Source organism: Schistocerca serialis, chromosome 4 (assembly GCF_023864345.2).
Source record: "Schistocerca serialis cubense isolate TAMUIC-IGC-003099 chromosome 4, iqSchSeri2.2, whole genome shotgun sequence".
Classification (NCBI taxonomy): Eukaryota; Metazoa; Arthropoda; class Insecta; order Orthoptera; family Acrididae; genus Schistocerca; species Schistocerca serialis.
Genome location: NC_064641.1, coordinates 221,481,998 through 221,501,428, shown reverse-complemented (window position 1 = coordinate 221,501,428; position 19,431 = coordinate 221,481,998). Strand labels below are relative to the sequence as shown.

The 19,431-nt window shown below is 41.6% G+C and overlaps 1 protein-coding gene across 1 annotated transcript in view; it reads left to right on the top strand.

Annotated features, from left to right (window-relative positions):
- The window catches only part of LOC126474883 (uncharacterized), a 409,432-nt gene extending 390,227 nt beyond the window's left edge, over nucleotides 1-19,205 (top strand). Inside the window, exon 11 of the mRNA XM_050102374.1 lies at nucleotides 17,654-19,205. Coding sequence (XP_049958331.1) covers nucleotides 17,654-17,805 — 152 coding nt within the window. The 3' untranslated portion in view covers nucleotides 17,806-19,205. The remainder of the gene's footprint in view (nucleotides 1-17,653) is intronic.
- The last annotated feature ends 226 nt before the right edge of the window (nucleotides 19,206-19,431 follow it).

The window sequence follows — 19,431 nt, the reverse complement described above, 5'->3', positions numbered from 1 at the left end:
TTTTGCTCTCTGGTGTTCCACATTGCTACCACTGTTCCACTTTACTGATGATTTATACAAACTCTCATTGCCTTTACTCTCTGAAAGGCAGTCCTTCATTTACCAGCAAAAATGATATCTATTTTAGATTGTGGCAGGATGTGTGTGCATCATGCTTTAAAGATTTGTCTTATGGGGCCTTGTATTTAAATTATCAGTGCTTAAATATTATGTGCAAAGCATGCAAATGGCATAAAACCCACAGGACAATCAAAGCAAGGTATGCAATCAAAATGACACTCTTGTTAACTCATCAACACTATCTGAATGATCATGCACTCGTTAAATATCACCTGTGTGCCACTTAGGTCTAACACCTATTGAACATTTTATTTGGATATTTTGAACTGCTTGTCAGGTATACTACTTGTACATAAAAATGAACATCTCTTTTAAGATAAAACAGAAATGGAGCACTGATGAAGAAAAATGAAGAAAATAAATTTAGCCTCCATATGGTGAACAGAGAATGAAGCACTTGATGCAAGGGGTTTGGTGTACTGTGTCGTGCATCTTGCTGGGCTTGCATATTTTACAGTCATTCCAGGACAGCTTGACTGAGCACCATACATGCAATTAAATGAATTTCTGTCCCAATCTGTGGGAGGTTGAATACTATATCTGAAGGACTATCCAGTATGTTTGGTGCAAGGTAAAAGCAATGAATTAGTGCTGGTGCTGTTGGCCCATATAAGGTGCATATGTTCATTGTCCTGTTTCTAGATGACAGCAGAATAGTAATTTATCTCTGCACTCTTGCTTCAAATGAGCAGTCTTTGATCATTGTGCCACCACTGCAGAACAAATGCCAGCCCCCTCTTGCCTCTGGGTGTGTTTTCTTGGATTTATGTTACATAAATGAGGCTACGAAATACTCTTTCATTGTTCAAAGCTGTCTTTGGTCTCTAAGACATGTGAATAAACAGCATTCTTCCAGAGACCATTGCTTCATGTTTCTCATTAGTCTTTTCCACTCCTCAGTGTGTATATCTTTGGAACAGACAAAGTACATGAATAATGGCCATGGTATTTTGTCATCTATTGGTAGTTAATAACTCTTCGAAGCTAAGCTACACCACACAGCTTAATTGTCATGTATTAATGGGTTGACTTTCTTTAATAGGGATTGTTTATCAAAATTGAAATCTACCAATCACATAAAATTATGCTTCTATAGAGTGAGTGAGTGAGTGAGTGAGTGAGTGTGTGTGTGTGTGTGTGTGTGTGTGTGTGTGTGTAATGTTGGAGTGCAATTACATGTCAGAGTAGTATCATGGCCTGTATGAACTTATTTTTAAGTGCTCGGTACCCCTGACAGCAGATGGAAACTGTGAGTGATAATAAGCACATCTACATAAACTGTGGCATGTTGATTTAAAACAAACTTATAAGTATTATTTCCATTTGGAGTACAATGATTGTCAATTTCATGCAGTGTGCCCCAAAAATGAAAATTATCTCCCAGCGTACATCATCCAATGACGAAAAATCTGCAAGAGATGATGGAATTTCATTACATCTAACAAAGCATGTATGGGTTTAGCGTGGTAGGGTTGCTGAATCCAATGATGCACGCTACACCACGTGTAATAAACACCATTTTTATTTCTCGTAAGCACACATATACAGTTGTTTACATTCTGAATTCTCGGTACACGTCCGTACACTTTCACGCGCGACCACAGACTGGGGCAAAGAGCTTGCCAAAAACAAAGATATTACCCGCGACTTGGTCGATAGTCGCCACATTAGCCGCCCCCCCCCCCCCCCCCCCCCTAGAGTGTGGAGCACAAACATAAATATTGGGGCATACATGTAAAGGGAACACCCAGGGGGGAGGGAGAGGGTGTTTAATCAGAAACCATACCTTACATTACATTACATTAGTAATTGAAGTCTTCGAGCCAGCGAGGGGGGCGGATGGTCCTGCCTGACCGGGTGAATCCTCGTACAGCAGTTGAGGGATCTGGGGAGGGGATGGTGGGTTGTGAGGGGCCAGGATAGCGGATCTGAATGCCTGTGGCGGTACATAGGACTTTGACCGTTGATGGGTCAGTACCAACAGGCAAGGGGACAGACTGGAGGAGATGAATGTGAGTTAAGTTGTCACTGGGGAAGCTGGCTTGTTCGTAGAAGGTGTACACATTACCCGGCTGCATAACAAAAAACACATTAGAGCTGCAAATAAGATCTGTGTTGACATTCACTACCACTTCCTTATACGGGTTGACAGAACCTCCACACGAGTCGTCATCGGTGACATCACACGCTCTGAGGCTGGTCCCTGATACATCACTGAATCCTAACGGGGGAGAGGCGAGGGGCTGCCTGTAGGAGGGTAAGTCATCACACGCATCACTCTGCATAGGAATGTCACACGCACCTGTAGCACTGTCACACGACTGGGAGTGGGGAACGTCACACGTGTGGGAATGGGCGTCGCTCATCCATGGACTGTCGGTAGATGCCTCATGCGAGGTGGGTGCAGCAGGGGATGGGGTCTGACTGGGTGGGGTATCGGGCAGTTCTCCCAGAGTCCATGCAGGTTTGAGGCGGCAGACGGATACCGTTTGAGGCGTGCTGTTAATGAGCACTTCGAACGTGTTGGTACGCCGTGATATGACTCTGTGCGGGCCCGTATATGGAGGTCTGAGTGCCGGTCGGATGGTGTCATCACGCACCATGACATGAGTGCACGATGCCAAGTCCTTATGCAGAAATACGGGAGGGGGCGTGTGTGGTCGAGGAGGCGGCACGCGGATGTTAGCAATTAGCTCCTTGACCTGCCCGACGAATGTCGAGTCGCAGATTTGATCTGGAGGAAGTGAAGGCTCGACTAACTCTGCTGGGAGTGTGAGGGGTTCTCCATACAGTACCTCTGCCAGGGATGCGCCAAGGTCCTCTTTGTACGCGGCCCGAACGCCTAACATTACCCATGGTAAGGCATCGGCCCACTCACCTCCGTGGCACATCAGGGAAGCTTTAAGCGTTCGGTGCCAGTGTTCCACAAGCCCATTGCTCTGGGGGTGGTATGCTGTAGTCCTAAATCGTTTCACTCCACACAGTTCACAAAGCTGTCGGAAGAGGGTAGACTCGAACTGGCGGCCCTGGTCGGTGGTGACAGAGACTGGGCAGCCGAAGCGCGAGATCCACATTAACAGCAGGGCTCGGGCCACTGCATCGGCTGTGATAGTAGTGAGAGGAATTACCTCTACCCAGCGGGTAAACCTGTCAATTGCGGACAGTATGTAACGGAAGGGGCCTGAGGGGGGTAAGGGCCCGACGATATCGATGTGTATGTGCTGGAATCTTCTTTTTGCCACATCGAACGTACCCATGGGGGGCTGTGCATGACGTCCTACTTTTGCGCGCTGACAAGCCACACATGCTCGTGCCCAACTGCGACACTGTTTTATCACCCCGGGCCAAGCAAAACGTTCAGATACCAGATGTGCGGAGGCGCGAATGCCAGGGTGTGCCAAGTCGTGGATACTATTAAATATGTCCCGGCGGAGAGGTGCAGGAATCACCGGGCGTATGCGTCCTGTTGAAATGTCGCACCAGATGGGTGATGAAAACCCAGGAAGTGTCCGTAACTCTAGTTTGAGTCCTGTTTTGATATCGGAACGCAATGCTGCGAGTTCAGTATCCTCTGTCTGCAATTTAGGGAGCTCACTGAGGTCCAGTTGTGAAGATAAAACCGACACCCGAGACAGAAAATCAGCGACGACATTGACTGCGCCTCTGACGTAACGTATGTCATTCATAAACTGACATATAAGGTCCATATGCCTAAAACGTCTCGGGGATGAGTCCTTACCTGGGTTACGGAAAGCGTAAACCAATGGCTCGTGGTCGGTAAATACCACGAGATGGCGACCCTCGATATTGTCTTGGAAATATTTGATAGCAGCGTAAATAGCAAACAGTTCCCGGTCGAAGGTCGACCATTTACGTTGGGAAGCGGTCAGTTTGTGGGAGAAAAATCTGAGCGGCTGTACAACAGAACCCACGGATTGCTGAAGTACTGCCCCCACTGCTGTATCACTTGCGTCTGTAGTAAGCGAGATGGGAGCATCAGGAATGGGGTGAGCAAGCGTAACAGCTGTCTGTAAGGCTGACTTTAGATTATCAAATGCGCGACGCATATCTGGAGTCCACGTGACCGCACGAGACCCTGATGTGTTTTTTCCTGCGAGGGCATCCGTCAGTGGGGCTTGTATGTCGGCGGCGCGGGGAATATGTTTACGGTAGTAATTTACCGTTCCAAGGAAGCGGCAGAGGCCCTGAAAATCTTTGGGCAAAGGCACCGTACTAATGGCCTCCACCCGTTCAGTTAGGGGGCGGATGCCGTCGCCAGAAACTCTGTGGCCCAGAAAAGTGACACTGGTGCGGCGGAGTTGTGACTTAGTATTGTTCACTGCGATACCGTTTGCTTTTAATAGTTGGAACACTGTATTTAAATGTTGTTCATGTTCCTCGAGGGAGGAAGAAAAAATTAACAAGTCGTCCAGGTACACATATGCAAAGTCCAGTTTTCCAACCAGCGAGTCGATGAACCGTTGCCACGTCTGTGCAGCATTTTTAAGGCCGAATGGCATAAACAAATACTCGAACAACCCGAACGGGGTGATGATAGCGGTCTTTTCAACGTCCTCAGGTGCCATTGGCAGTTGGTGGTACGCCTTATGACAATCGACTACACTGAAAATTTGTGCCCCATGCAGCTGGGAAGCAAAGTCTTGAATATTTGGGACGGGATAATTATCTAAAATTGTTCTGGCGTTAAGCGCTCGATAGTCACCGCAGAGGCGGAAAGTGTCATCTTTCTTGGGCGCCAAATGAATGGGTGATGACCAACAACTAGAAGAAGGGCGGATAGTCTTATTATCTAAAAGTTCCTGAACAATAGCTTTAGCGTGTTTAAGTTTTTCCGGATTTAAACGCCTAGCCTTTGCACGTACCGGTGGGCCTTCTGTGGTATTTATTCTGTGGACAGTACCGTTATTGATCGCGAACACCGATGGGGATGCTGGACCAGCACCCGTTGCACTGTGACTAACCTGTAATGCACACGTGTGTGTGTCCAAGGCCGGCAGTTCAGCAGCAGTGGCGGTGATCCACTGGTAGTCCTTGTCGAAGAGCTCGGTGGGGTACCTGGTAGCGTCGCGGGTACAGCTTCCGTCCGGCAGTAGAAATGTCACACGGCGTCGGCTGCAGGTGCGAGGAAGTGGTGCGGGGGTTGGGGGCGTGGCCGTGTGCGACAGCTGGGCAGTCTGCTTACGCGCGTCCGTGAGCTTGGCTTGCACGGCGGCGATGCGTAAGCGGAGGGCCCCATTGCTGTCCCGAAGTTCGTCGTTGTGTGATCTAAGAGAAAGCACTGCAACAGCAGTTTCCGCTAGCTCACACAGCAGAATGGCGCTTTCGGATGAGAGGGGTAAGATATCTGAACCGGTGGTACGGTCTCCCAAGTTAAAGGTTAGTGTACCTCGTTGTAGGTTGGGTGACAGTGCGTGGGCTAAGAGAAAATCTACCCCAAGCACGGGTTCATCCACATCCGCGATAACGAAAGTCCACTGTAAGGGCGTATTAATGTCCTGCAGTTTAAGGCTTAAATTCGTTATTCCATGAGAGCGGATCAGGGAATTATTGGCGGCTCGAAGCGGGGGGCAAGGCTGAAGCTCGAATTTAATACCTGCGGACAAAGGTATCACACTAACCTCGGCCCCCGTGTCGACTAGAAATGAAAGGCAAGACACTGCATCTTTCACGTACAAGTGTCCTGGCACGTGAGGAGAAGAAGTATTTAGTGATAGGCGTCTGTGCGGTGCAACGCGGCCCATAGCGCCTGAATTGGGTCGCGTTATTAGTTTGGGAACGCGCATGGAGAACGACATTTCTTAGCCGCGTCGCCAAAGCGGGAGTGGAAATAACACCAAGCGGGGCGGCGCGTGGCGTCGCCCGTCGCGCTGGTTGAGGTCGAAGCGGCAGTGGAGGGGGACTTGTTTGTAGTTCCCTCCGATGGCGACGCTGCAGTAGTGCTGGTAGGAGAGGAGTTACTGCGGCGGTTGCCAGGCGGCGTTGGCTCCGCGCGCATGCGTGGAGCGAGTCGTGCGCACTCTCTACTGCAGGATGGGAACTGCCGCGCAGGTGTGCCAACCCCTGAGGCCTGAGGGCACCCTGGGGGGATATGCGGGGGGGCAGAATGTTGTAAACCTGGTCTGCGATCTTCAGTTTGGCATCTAGTGGGGCCGAAGTTACATGTAGAAGGTGAAGTTGAACTTGCGGGGGAAGTTTCAGCAACCAGATGGTCCAAAGTGTAATGTCCGGCATGTGATGTGTGTCAATCATAGCGCGGAGATGACGCCAGAGTTGCGACGGGGACCTGGATCCCAGCGATTCCTGACTGATGAGGCGGATAGCTTCCTCTGTCGATGTGGATAGTCGCTCGAGGATGGTGCGTCGGGCGAACGCATATTTGTCCGTAGCGGGAGGCGAAGCCACAATGTCGCAGATCAGATCCAGTTCGTCATGGAGGTGACACAGTAAGCATAGGAACTTCGAATTGTCGTCGGCGACGCCGTGTAGCTGCAGGACGTGTTCGACCAAGGCAAACCATGTGCGTGGGTGATCCTTGCGAAGGGGTGGTAGCTTCGGCCAACGGGTGGGAAAGTCTTGACATAAATGTTTATCAGAAACTGTCTCTCCCTGTCCATAGTTCTGCAACGTAATTGTCTCGGGTGCAGTAGTGGTGCACCAGCTTCCGCCACTGTCAGTGGCACGCGGCACGGTAGGCGCGGCTGGCTCGACCTTGGTCGAGAAATCAACGAATCGAGCGGTCGACGGAGTAACGCCGACGGGCGTAGAATGGACCGGCGCGGTAGAATCGACCGTAGTCGACCGATGTGCGGCAAATGACGGAATACAGTTTCCGGGCCCCTCCCCTACAGGTGCATTAAAATAGTTAAAATCACCTAATGTTTGTGGAACACACGCGGCAGGAACGGCGTGTGCCGTCGGAAACACTCGTAAAGCGGACGCTGGTGGTGTAGGGGGGGGTTGGTGCAAAATCCGGAGTTCCGGCAGAAATATGAACTCTCCTGTCTTGAGCGTCCGGCTCGATTTGTACAGTCACTGATTCGGGTGGAAAATTCACACTTGCACTTGGGAAACGTGTAAACATAGTCACTGGGGTTTGAGCACATTGCGTCGGCTGTTGAGCACTCGGAACACGTGGCTGTGGAATTGCATAAACACTGTCCTGTTGAGTACAGCTAGTCGATGTGTTCGGAAACTGCGTAGAACTATTGCGGACGCCCGGTGGATAATTGTAAAACCATGCCGAAGCGTCCGTTGGAACACTTAGTTGGCACGTGTTCAGTGTAGCAGGCGGCAAGCGATCCATTGTGTACTGCTCGATGGTATAAGATTTCGTTGTAGCACTCGCGAACAAAATTCGGGGTCACCAGTATGGGTTTAGCGTGGTAGGGTTGCCGAATCCAATGATGCACGCTACACCACGTGTAATAAACACCATTTTTATTTCTCGTAAGCACACATATACAGTTGTTTACATTCTGAATTCTCGGTACACGTCCGTACACTTTCACGCGCGACCACAGACTGGGGCAAAGAGCTTGCCAAAAACAAAGATATTACCCGCGACTTGGTCGATAGTCGCCACACATGTGAATGAGGAAATAACTTGGCCACTATATGAGACAGTGAGCTACTAAACACAGAGGAGGTGTATTTCAAGAGAAATTAAAAATAGGCACAGTATTACCAATCTACAAGAAAAATAATAGGGATGACCCAAACAACTACAGACCAGAATAAGTAATACCTAATTCCACAAAAATATTAGAGATGCTTAAACATACAAGGGCATGTTGAAAAGTTATGCCTCTAAATATTATATGTGAAAATTCTGAAAGATTTTTAAATAAAATGAGCTTTATTAACATTCTACATCTTTATTCTTCATGTCTACATATTTATTTCTCAACTTAGTCCCTCTGGCAATGAGTACATTTTTCCCAATAAGAGAGCAGTTTGTTGCTATCATCACTGTAGAATGTTTGATTTTGTAGATGGAGTCACAAGTTTTGTGAACAGATGAAAATCAGATGGAGCTAAGTTGGGACTGTATAGAGGATGATTAGTGACAGTGAACACAAGGTTTATATTGTAGCAGATGTCACAGTGGTCGTGTGTGGTATGTCATTGTCAGGATGACGGAGAGGGTGCTCCATGTCTGGACAAACTCTTCAGATTCATGTTTTCAATTTTCTGAGGGTCTCTACCGTAGCTTTATAGTTACATTTCACATCACTACATATGTTACAATTTGGAGCCCTCTAGTGGCAGAGGGTTGCAACTAGTGTTAGCAAAGTGGGAAAGTCGACTAAGTAATAAGCTTTACGTGTAACACCTAAACCAATATCGAGAACCGAATAAAAAATTCAGAAGCATTAGTTTTCAGCACACCCTCATAGTAAATTGATTAAATTTCTGAAAAAACATAGTATTCTAATTCTGGAATAACACAAGTTTCAAAAGTGAAATCTACATATTTCCAGCCTAAGAGAATCTATTATAAAGGCATTAGGCAAAAAACTTGGTATCTTCTATGTTTCTGGATGTATCTAAAGCTTTTGACACAATCACCCATGCATCACCGACAGAAAAATGTGAAATCTACAGCATCCATGTGAAGAGCAATGACTGAAATGATAATTTGGCAATACAAAACAGTATGTTACTGTTTAATCTGGATGTAGATTTGAAATCAAGTTAGTTACACATGATGTGCCTCAGGCATTTATATTTTATCATCTATTACTGAACCTCTTCATAAACAATGTATCAAACAATGGAAAATCTGTGCAGAAATAACAACAAAATGAATTACGATATATGTCCATTCTTTATTTTATTTTACTTTTTTATTTTTTTCTTCCTTCATCTGATGAAGGACTTCATATGACAGCTTAATAATATTCACTTTTAAATGTGCCTGTCTGCTACTGAATACCTCTTATATGTGGTGATTAGTAATATATCCTAATTCATATTGTTGTTGTTGTTGCTGCAGGTATCAAACATTTCTGTGCTGAAATCACACAAGTGAAAAAGTATCTAATTAACAATGAGATCTATTATAAATCTGTAGATCTGATTTATATTACAGTACAAGTACACACTCAGTCAGATTGGAGCGAGTAAAGATCAGTGAATCAATACAGGACTAACACCTGAGATGATGGTCTGGTATTTGGCATGGCATGGTATCACAGACAGTTCTGACAGATCCCAAATGCAAATAATGAACCTTAACTGCTACATCTGGGAAGTGGTTCCCTTCCTTCATAATATTCCTGTGGCTGTCTTTAAAGAGGACAAGGCTCAGCCACAAGTTTCGTGGAGTACTGGAATGGCAACCTATGTGTAATAGATATTTCTTCTTCTCTGTCAAGTCCATTTGTTTGGCATATGAACCACTAAATATCTGCGGTGTCAACAACATAGTTTCTCAGAGCCTCCAGGAACAATAATTTGGGATTTTTAAAAAGAAAATTCACATGTTCCGACATGAGATAGTATTGCTCAAAACTAGAAGGAAAGTTCTTATATGTCCCTTAACAAATATTTGTTGACATCAGTCTGTCCTCTTATTCTCATCCACTTGTTACATAGAAGTAGACAATATAGGTAGTACTGCATGTTGTTTCCATGAATCCTGACACATCCTTCAGCCTCTCTTCACACTGAATCACACACTTTCAGTTCACTTGAGCCCTTTTAGGTTGTGTCACATGCACCTCGGTAACATCTGCACATTGTCAATATGTTAGGCATACACCAGTGCCTTTAAGTGCCCTCATAGTCAGAAATCCAATGGATTCAGGTCCAGTGAATGGAAGGCCATGCTGCCAATCTCCAAACCTTCCTTCACCCATGAAGTGTTGCAGTAAGGTACTGTCACTTGATCCATAGAAAATGTGGTGGTGCTCCATTGTGCATAAACCATAGTTGCCTTTCTACAATGATAATGTTCTCCAAGAGTGCTGATAATTTACCACACAGAAATCAGTGATACATAGCAGCTGTTAATGCATTTCATAAAGTGTATGGCCCTGTGGGTCTCTCACCAACGATTCTGCACATACATTGATACTGAAGTCATCCTGGTGGCTTGAGGATTTGCGTCTGCCCACATGTGCATATTCTGGAAATTTACCATGCCATCTCTTGTGGTTCTGGCCTCATGTCTAAATAAAATGCAGGCTGTGAACTGCGGACCTTCAGAAATCTGCTGTAGAAGCCAATGGTAGAATTGTAATTAGGCATGGTGGCCTGCTGGCCAAAGATCTTGCACACTGCTATATCTGCAAGTCATTGGATACCGGTGTATATGTCAGCAAACAGGTGAGAAACAATGACGACGCAAGGCGCAAAGGCCACCTACAGTTGGGACTCAAACCTACACTGGAGCTGAGCAACAGGGCAAATGAATGGTAGACCCAACACAATGAGAGCAAAGCAGCCTAGCCTACAACAAAGTGTGATGAACCTTCAACACAATGCTGCTGACAGATCAAGTACAACCACAATCCAAAATGAGAGCAGAGAGAAAAACCAAAATCAAAGCAAAGTCTTTGGTGAGCAGTCAGTAGTACAGTGGAGATAGAAAGCAAATGCTATCAGACGAAATACACAACTGGCTGAGTGGTTGAGATGCAGCAGTATTGATGCCAGTTGCGAGGGACACTGTTGGTTGGTGTATTCAAATGGCAATACACTGGCACTTTCGCTAGGCGAGTGCAGCACTGTGGCAATATTGCCCTCTATCAGCCACCAAGATCCATTTGTTCTAGCGGGCATTCAACTTCCGCACAACCCGATACCAGACACACATTGCTTATGAAACGGATAAAGCAACTGCTCATGCAAAATTGACCACGCAGCACCAATCCTTCACACACTTACAGCAGGATCATTTTCTGCATGTTAAAACGTCTGCTCCTCCATCTCCATTGTGGAAACTAAGCAAAGCCTACCATTTTGTCTGCTGTAAATAAGCAAGTTGCTAGAACAGCCTGTTGTGCATTCTTGCAGATGGAATGGGGCATTGTGGGTGTGATTTGATATACAGTTCATGGGCTTGGTAATTATTGCAATTGGTTAACTCATAACAGAATAGACTGTCTGCCACTTTTCGAGTAGAATGATATGCCTCCATTGTTTACAGTATAGTTTGTTCACATTGCATGGAACCACTAATCTTGCTCTGCTAACATAGTGCATCAGCAGTACTACATAACTGGCTGAAGTAGCAGATTGTTGCACTACTATGACATATGAACATATAAATGTCTTGCAAATTACAATAATTCAGATCTGTACAGGGCATTTCAAAATTAATATACCAATTCTAAGGCTTTGTAGCATTTATTACATTCAACTTACAGTTATAAATAATACACCAAATGAAAAATCATCTGAAACAGTTTTTCTTACAAGTGTTCATGTAGGTGAAATGTCAAGTCATCATCGAAGACGACACAATCCAGAATATCTTCATCATTATGCAGCAATGTTTCATTTGCAAAGTTGACACATAAACCATACGCTGTAGGCTCTTTACAGCTTGTAACAACTGCAGATGATAAGGATGTATTTGTAAGTGTCTCCTTAAAGGTCTCCACAGAGACATCACTGGAAATACTAAATCACAACTAGCCATCCGAACTGATTTCTTGGTGCTATACGTGAAAGGCTCTTACTTGTTCAGCATGTTCTTCTGTAACTCTTGGTCATTCCAGTCTCTTCCCATTGCTTACAGGTATACAAACAAAACTGTTTAAATTGCTCTTTCATTTGATTTATTATTTATATTTGTAAGGTGAACGTAATAAATGCTACAAAGCCTTAAAACTCGTATATTCATTTTGAAACACCTCATATAATGAACTGTACAGTAAGACAGTTTACATCAACAAATACTAGACATTACTCAACATAGGTGAAACAGCCCATAATTCATCAGGTATTGTTTCTCAGACAAGTAGTTATAGAAGCTTTTCTTCTACTTTTGACCAAGAGTATATCCTGTAGGAAACATGATACTTAAAAAAAAAACAGTCTGTATATTTGAACTTTGATCTCAAAGAAAACTATCTCAAACAGCATTGCTGTGACCCATATACATTTGAATGTTAGAGTAATAGAGATATTCATAACACTAGAAGGAAAAATGATCTGTGTTACCCTTTAACTTATCTATCTTTGGCATAGAAATGGGTGAAATATGCAGCTATAAAACGTTTTGGAAATAAAAAGTCTGACAGATAGTACACTCTTTTCAAATTTAGAGAACGGAAGTTTCTACTTAATATCTCCTTGTATACCAGGGATGAATTCTTGAATAGAAATACTTAGACATTTATATAGGAAAAAATCTTTAGATGTACAATGCACAGACATTCCATTTTCTAAAAATATGTGCTATGTGTTTGTTCACTTGATGCTTTCCACATCATGACACTTCTCATGAATACAACCAAGGAACAGAAAACTAATTAACAAATTTCATAGACAGCTTGAATACATGATGTCCTCTTGTTCCTGCACATAATATACCAGAGAACACTACTGTTCTCCAGTACGTTAGTACAGCAAAGTTTTATTTCTCTTGGCATTTGACTGTTTCTTTGATATTACTGTAGGTCATATGAGGGTTAAATTTCATCCATTTCATTTCAATAATTCATGGTGATGCAATTATCACAGATATTACTGTACAATGAATCCTTAAGATATGTCGCTGATAATACTTACATTTGTCTACATATTTGTCCTGATAATATATATGTAGGGCATAAGTCAGATGCAGACATCCACTGTTTCTACTTTCTAACTTATTGCAAATATAAATCTTTGGTTCATGCACTACTATTTAATCCCATTACGTCCCCCCCCCCCCCCCACCCCCCACTCCCATTTTTCCACAACATAGGAAAACATTCATTACTGCAGAGATGGCCAACTGTGGGACTATAAATTTGGTCTACAGACTAATCTACAACTCCTGTTCATTATTCAGTGACGACTATCAGTAAACTCTAAGAATATAAATGGCTTACAATGCCTTACTAACTGCACTGTTAAATCTCATGATGGGATATGACCAGTTCTTTCACACTCCTTTCAATCAAAACTAGTCTTATCTTCAAGCACTAATACCTGACTCTGACTGCATATCTGGAGAGCAGTGACCTTTACTGGGATGGGTAGTGCATTTACAGAAGAGACTAGTGCTGCCCATGAGTGCAAGTAGGGCTGTGACAGCTGTGCAGGCAGTATATCAATATGTACTAACAGAGACATTAAAACCCAATGAATAATGGGTTCTCCAGCAGTGGCTGAGTAGTACTGCTGGCAGACACAATCAGTCTCTGCCACTGTGGTGCTGTTGCTGCTGGAGTACTGGATACTTTTCATGTTTTACTGTCTCTGTTAATATATATTGATAAAATTAACAACACACTAGACTAATTTTGGAGACACTGAGCAGCTGAGCAGTATTTGTTTGGGCTGACTTCAGCTACACTTTGCTATAACAAAATTGCAAATATCTGCTGAAACATCAGAGAAAATTCCCTTTTGACTCTTAAGAGAGAGCCCATATACGTATATGGTACTTACTTAAACTCAGTCTTCTCTTCTCTGTCTTCTCTCTCTCTCTCTCTCTCTCTCTCTCTCTCTCTATTTGCCTACAGAACTTGTACCTCCATAATTTGCCACAAACCACTCCATAAGTAAAAACTTTGCATTACCCCAAACTACTGCAACTCAAAAATAATACTACTTAGTTTCTGTATTTATTCAGAACGATTTTCATTCTTTGTGTTTAACTATAGTCCTTTTCTGTGCAAATGTCTCTAACTGACAAGAATGACCTATAGGTTGTTGGTATTGCAAGAAATAATTTTCACTCAATGTCTTTTTCATGGTAATTTTTTATTTATCATCTGCATGATACAGTACACATTTGACTGTTCTCGGTATTGTATATCAATTACATTTACTCTCCATGAGCTTTCTCAAAGAACCAGAGTAGAATAGAATATTTATTGTCACTTGGCTTGTAATATACAATCATTTGATTGAAACATTGGTGACTTGTCAGTGAATAATTCTATGCCTGCCTAAGATACCTAAAACAAGATACATTAAAATAATGCATATGGATGTTCCCAGAAGCACATTACCACATGAAAAGATAATTACATGTTAGATTTCTTCCTTTTTCTTAAAATTTCCACAGTGGTTTGAAATAATCCTTTTAAAGTATTTTTCGTGTTTACTTCTGTAATTTATAAATATGGACCATACTTCAAAGACCACATACTTTCAAAGACTAATACTTTACATCAAAGAACCGCTGCTTTACAAACTTGCATTTGCCAAAGATAGCACCAGACTGATTTAGTAACTGACTTAATTTTATATAACACATAGTGTTTGATATTCGCAATATATTGTTTCTGACAAAAATTCTTTGGTAAATTATAACATCTGTTTTTAAATTATAACATCTGTTTTATATTGTTCTTATACAATTTTTGTGAAATGTTAAATTGATCTCTGTACACTCCATACTGCTAAACAGTTCAAACTGTCACCAAGTTCCAGTTGCAGTTTGCCTGTCTAAAGGTTCAGTGTGGCAACAAAAATTTGATTTTCAGTATTTAATACAATTATTGACCGAATTTAAAAATTAAAAATGCTGTCATAATCTACTCATTAGGATGTATAGTTGTAAGCTAAAGATTTCACACAATAAGTTAGGCATTAAAGCTAGTTTGTGTGTCCTGAGGCTACATAACTCATGGTGCACAAATTATCCAGACTTCACTCATGCAGTGCTTAATAATGAGAGCACATAATGATTTCCAGCAAACTTTATACATAATTTTAAAATTTTTTGAAATTTTTTCTCGCTGATACCTCCAAAAATAATAATAGGAAAAACGTTTATCGCTTACTATCTTTTCACTATTCATGCAGTGTAACTTCAGAAGCAGACATGATGTTTTAATTTAGTGTTCTTTTACCCCTAACTCCCTCCACAGCAAATTTTTGTGTACTATCCACATGTAGCCTACAATGGAACGTACCTGCAAAATTATGATTGTGCAACATACAGTTCAGGGGATGTGATGCTATAAACATTGGGATGCTTGAAAAACTAGCTTTCTTTAAAACATAGCACAAATTACCCAGACGGTACTCATCCAGTGTTTGTCTGTTTTACACATCGGAGCTTAATTCTATAAGGAATCAGGGGTGGGAGGGTTACTGTTGAAGTATATAAAATTAACACATTCTTTAATAAAATTTAATGGAAGAGTTATAGTTTGACATAAACATTATCCAAAGCTTCACAGTATGTCTCACAGGACCCAGCACCTACAATCAAAGTCTATGTTACGATAAAACTTTCAAAGAGAGACAGAATCATTCTCATATATGAAATATGGAATAGGAACATACCTAAGTCTCCACCACAATAAATGAACTGCTTCAAACTTTGTGTCTAAACGAAGTACAACAGTCTTGATGACTTAGGCTGAACTGTTTCCTATCTTGCATTTCTCATATCTATCCTGAACCATCTAACACCTCTCATTATATTACAAGCTAAATCTGGTAACCATACATTATCTTTTTCTGAATGGCTTTATGCTTTTAATTTTATTTTTTACTAACTTAGAAACCCAGCATTACCCAGGTATTCATTTTGTGTATTTTCTATTAGAAACAAAAACAAAAAGTAAACTTTGTTTGTAGTGTAATATAAAAAAAAATCTGAAATTATAATGTGCCTCCATAGCCGAGGTTGCTAACACATGCTTGTGCAGTGGTGCTGGACCCTGGCGTAGGCCAGTTTGAATCCTGATGGTGAAAAAAATTTTCACTGCCATTATTTGGCCAACAATGGGAGGAGATGTGGTGGTATAAAGTTCCTGATCACTACACTTTGCACCAATATCCTGGTTTAGACACCACAGCTCTCCACATTCTCACCCTCTCCCTTCTGTCATCATCATCATCATCATCATCATCATCATCATCATCATCATCATCATCCAACACAAACATTAGACACATACCTGCAGGCACACACGCACGCGCCCACACACACACACACACACACACATGAACTACAAATATTGCAATGGAGCATGTAGCAAACACACAAGCCGGCTGCGGTGGCCGTGCGGTTCTGGCGCTGCAGTCCGGAACCGCAGGGCTGCTACAGTCGCAGGTTCGAATCCTGCCTCGGGCATGGGTGTGTGTGATGTCCTTAGGTTAGTTAGGTTTAAGTAGTTCTAAGTTCTAGGGGACTTATGACCTAAGATGTTGAGTCCCATAGTGCTCAGAGCCATTTGAACCAAACACACAAACCTACCTCTGAAATTATGAAACAGTATCTGTATGCTGTGCACAGCAATTTTGCGTGTCTACGAAGCAATTTTTTAAATGTCTCCATGGCAACACCTCTTCATAACTCTAGTGACAGCTATTGTTATCACCCACAGCCATTTGCACTTTGCAGTTTAAAACCATCAAACGTGCTGCCAGGTGTCAGGGATTTCTGTAAGTTGACTCAACTAGGAATGTCTTAATAGTAAAGAATAAATGTATTAAAACTTCATGCTTGATGTATTTTTTGATGCATCTCAGTTTTTATGATGTCATATCTCTTAACCTATGTTTCATATAATGATATATTCATGTAAGTATATTCAACAGCATATGAGGATATTGCCTGTGAAATATGTTGTGGATAGCATAAGTAGCAAAGAAGTACTACATTTAAATTTCATGCATGATGCAGCAGTTTTTGACGCATCTCAGGGTTTATGACATCATATCTCCTCATCTATGTATCATATCATCATATAATTTTGTAGATACATTTAGTGTCATATGTGAGTACTGTCTGTGGGATTTATTGTGAATAGAGTTATTAGCAGAGAAGTAATCAATTTAAACACCATGCAAAATTTGGCAGTTTTTCATACATCTCACTGTTTATGATACCATATATCCTGAACCACGATAGGTACATGGTTCTTACCTGACAGTGATTGTTGCTTGATAATAATAGATATGTTAACCAAGTTTTGTTGAAATTGGTTGAGTGGTTTAGGAGGACATTTGGAACACACACACAGTTTTACAATCTATACTGGCTTGGTAGCCAGCCGCTGTGGCCGAGCGGCTCTAGGCGCTTCAGTCCGGAATTGCACTGCTGCTACGGTCGCAGATTCGAATCCTGCCTCAGGCATGGATGTGTGTGATGTCTTTAGGTTAGTTAGGTTTTAGTAGTTCTAAGTCTACAGGACTGATGACCTCAAATATTAAGCCCATAGTGCTTAGAGCCATACTGGTAAGGATTTTGTGTTTTCATTTTGTAATGTAAAGATTTTATTTTTGTTCAGAAATATTTGTAAAGGAATTAATTTATTTTAATGTGAGAGAGTAATAGCTTGTATGTTGTTAACTAGTAGAATGTTAGTAACTATGTACCTGCATGCAGGTTACTGGCTCATCCACGACCAACGACCATCCCACTGGACAGCAGGTCTTGCAGTCCTCCTGCAAGTTGGATCATCATCAGATGTCACAAATGTCCCCTCAGATTTTCCTCGTTGTGGTAGCTGGGTTGGACCAGAGTTCCTGCTTATATAAAGTAATAGGCTGCAGAAGGTAATTGTTGTGTACCTGTAAAATTACATGAAGAACATCCACCAACAACATGAAGCAGTTGCCTTTTACATATCCTTTTAAGGATGTTGAATCTGAAACTTAGTGTTTTGAGCAGCTTAGCCCATGACCATTAAAGTTTATGCTATAATATTGAGTCAACATGTTCTCTTTGAAAGGTTCTCACTCGACATTCTTCCATACCTTAGATTCTATAAATATTCCTTTTTTGTTGATTTTATGTTAAATGACTAAAAGCTTTGATGGAATTTAATTATAAATGAATGAGAAACTTGTCCTTGCATAATGAAGTCTGAGTCATTTCTAACTTTAGATATAAGATATGCTGTGTATCTGCTTCTTGTTAAAATGGCTTCCAAAATCATCATTAAATTTTTTAAATGTCTGGGGACAGGAGACAATGATGAACGTAGGTCATTTTATAACAGAAATACACCAACAGCTTCAGTGAAGTGATAACATTTCAGTTATTACAGCTAAATGGTCTGTATTAGTATCCACAATGTGCTATAAGTGCAGATATGATTTTTCCCTAGAAGTACTCACTGCAGGCCAGTATGTTTATAAAGAAATAACATTTTAATGTCAAAACAGCTGCAATTTTAATGCACTTGAAGTGTCTTGGTGTTTTGAGGCATTGTGACTAATATGCCACTGTCTTGCCCTGCTCATGATGTTAGTGGATAATCTGTGGAATGATACATAATAGTACATAGGATATTATTCTATGAAATTTGTGATTATTTGTCAGTCATTGCTCAATCACATAATGATGTTTTTGTAAGCCAAATTGAACCATTGCATATGAATAATGAAAGTTGTTGTTGAAGATAGTAACTGCAATTAAATACATTTTTTGGATCAGAACGTATATAAATGTGAAGTGTAACTATGATGACAATGTAGAGAGAACTGCATTTGTGATTGCTCATGCTTATTATGGAAGACCAATAAGAATTTTATGTATTTTCCTTATGGGAAATTTTAAACTATCTTTGTTCTAACAGAAACTAACATCACGTTTTATTCCTATACAAATTATATATTGTATATTACAACAAAAAAGTCTGTGATAGCTATTGTTAATGTGTTTGTGTGTTCAGTGCTTCCAAGGTAGCATAGTAGATTACAATAATAAGTTTCATTGAAAGTGTTTTAAGTTATTTATATTATGAAAACTGTACTTTTGTTAAACTTTATAGAAATAAATTGAAACTGTTGCCTTGTAAATATATCACGCAAATGTATGACAACAGAATAATATGCAGCCAAATCAAATAAAGTCAGTTAAAGACTAAGCTCAAAACAAAAACAAAAACTTTCATTTGAGTAATACCAAAATTTGGAAAAAAAGGACGCTTTTGGAATCTACTGAGAGTGTAACTCCTTCCCCAATAACTCACATTGCCTCATACCCAAAGTGGTAATATGGACTTCCAAATGATTACTTGTCCATATCTGTAGTCACTGTTCATTAACAGGAATAATTTTTTATCCGGTCTCCTTAATTTTACCATTGTTACATATTACAGTTGCGCGTGTGCGTGTGCATGTGTTTTCTAGGAGAGGAATATGTTGCAAAATGACCGG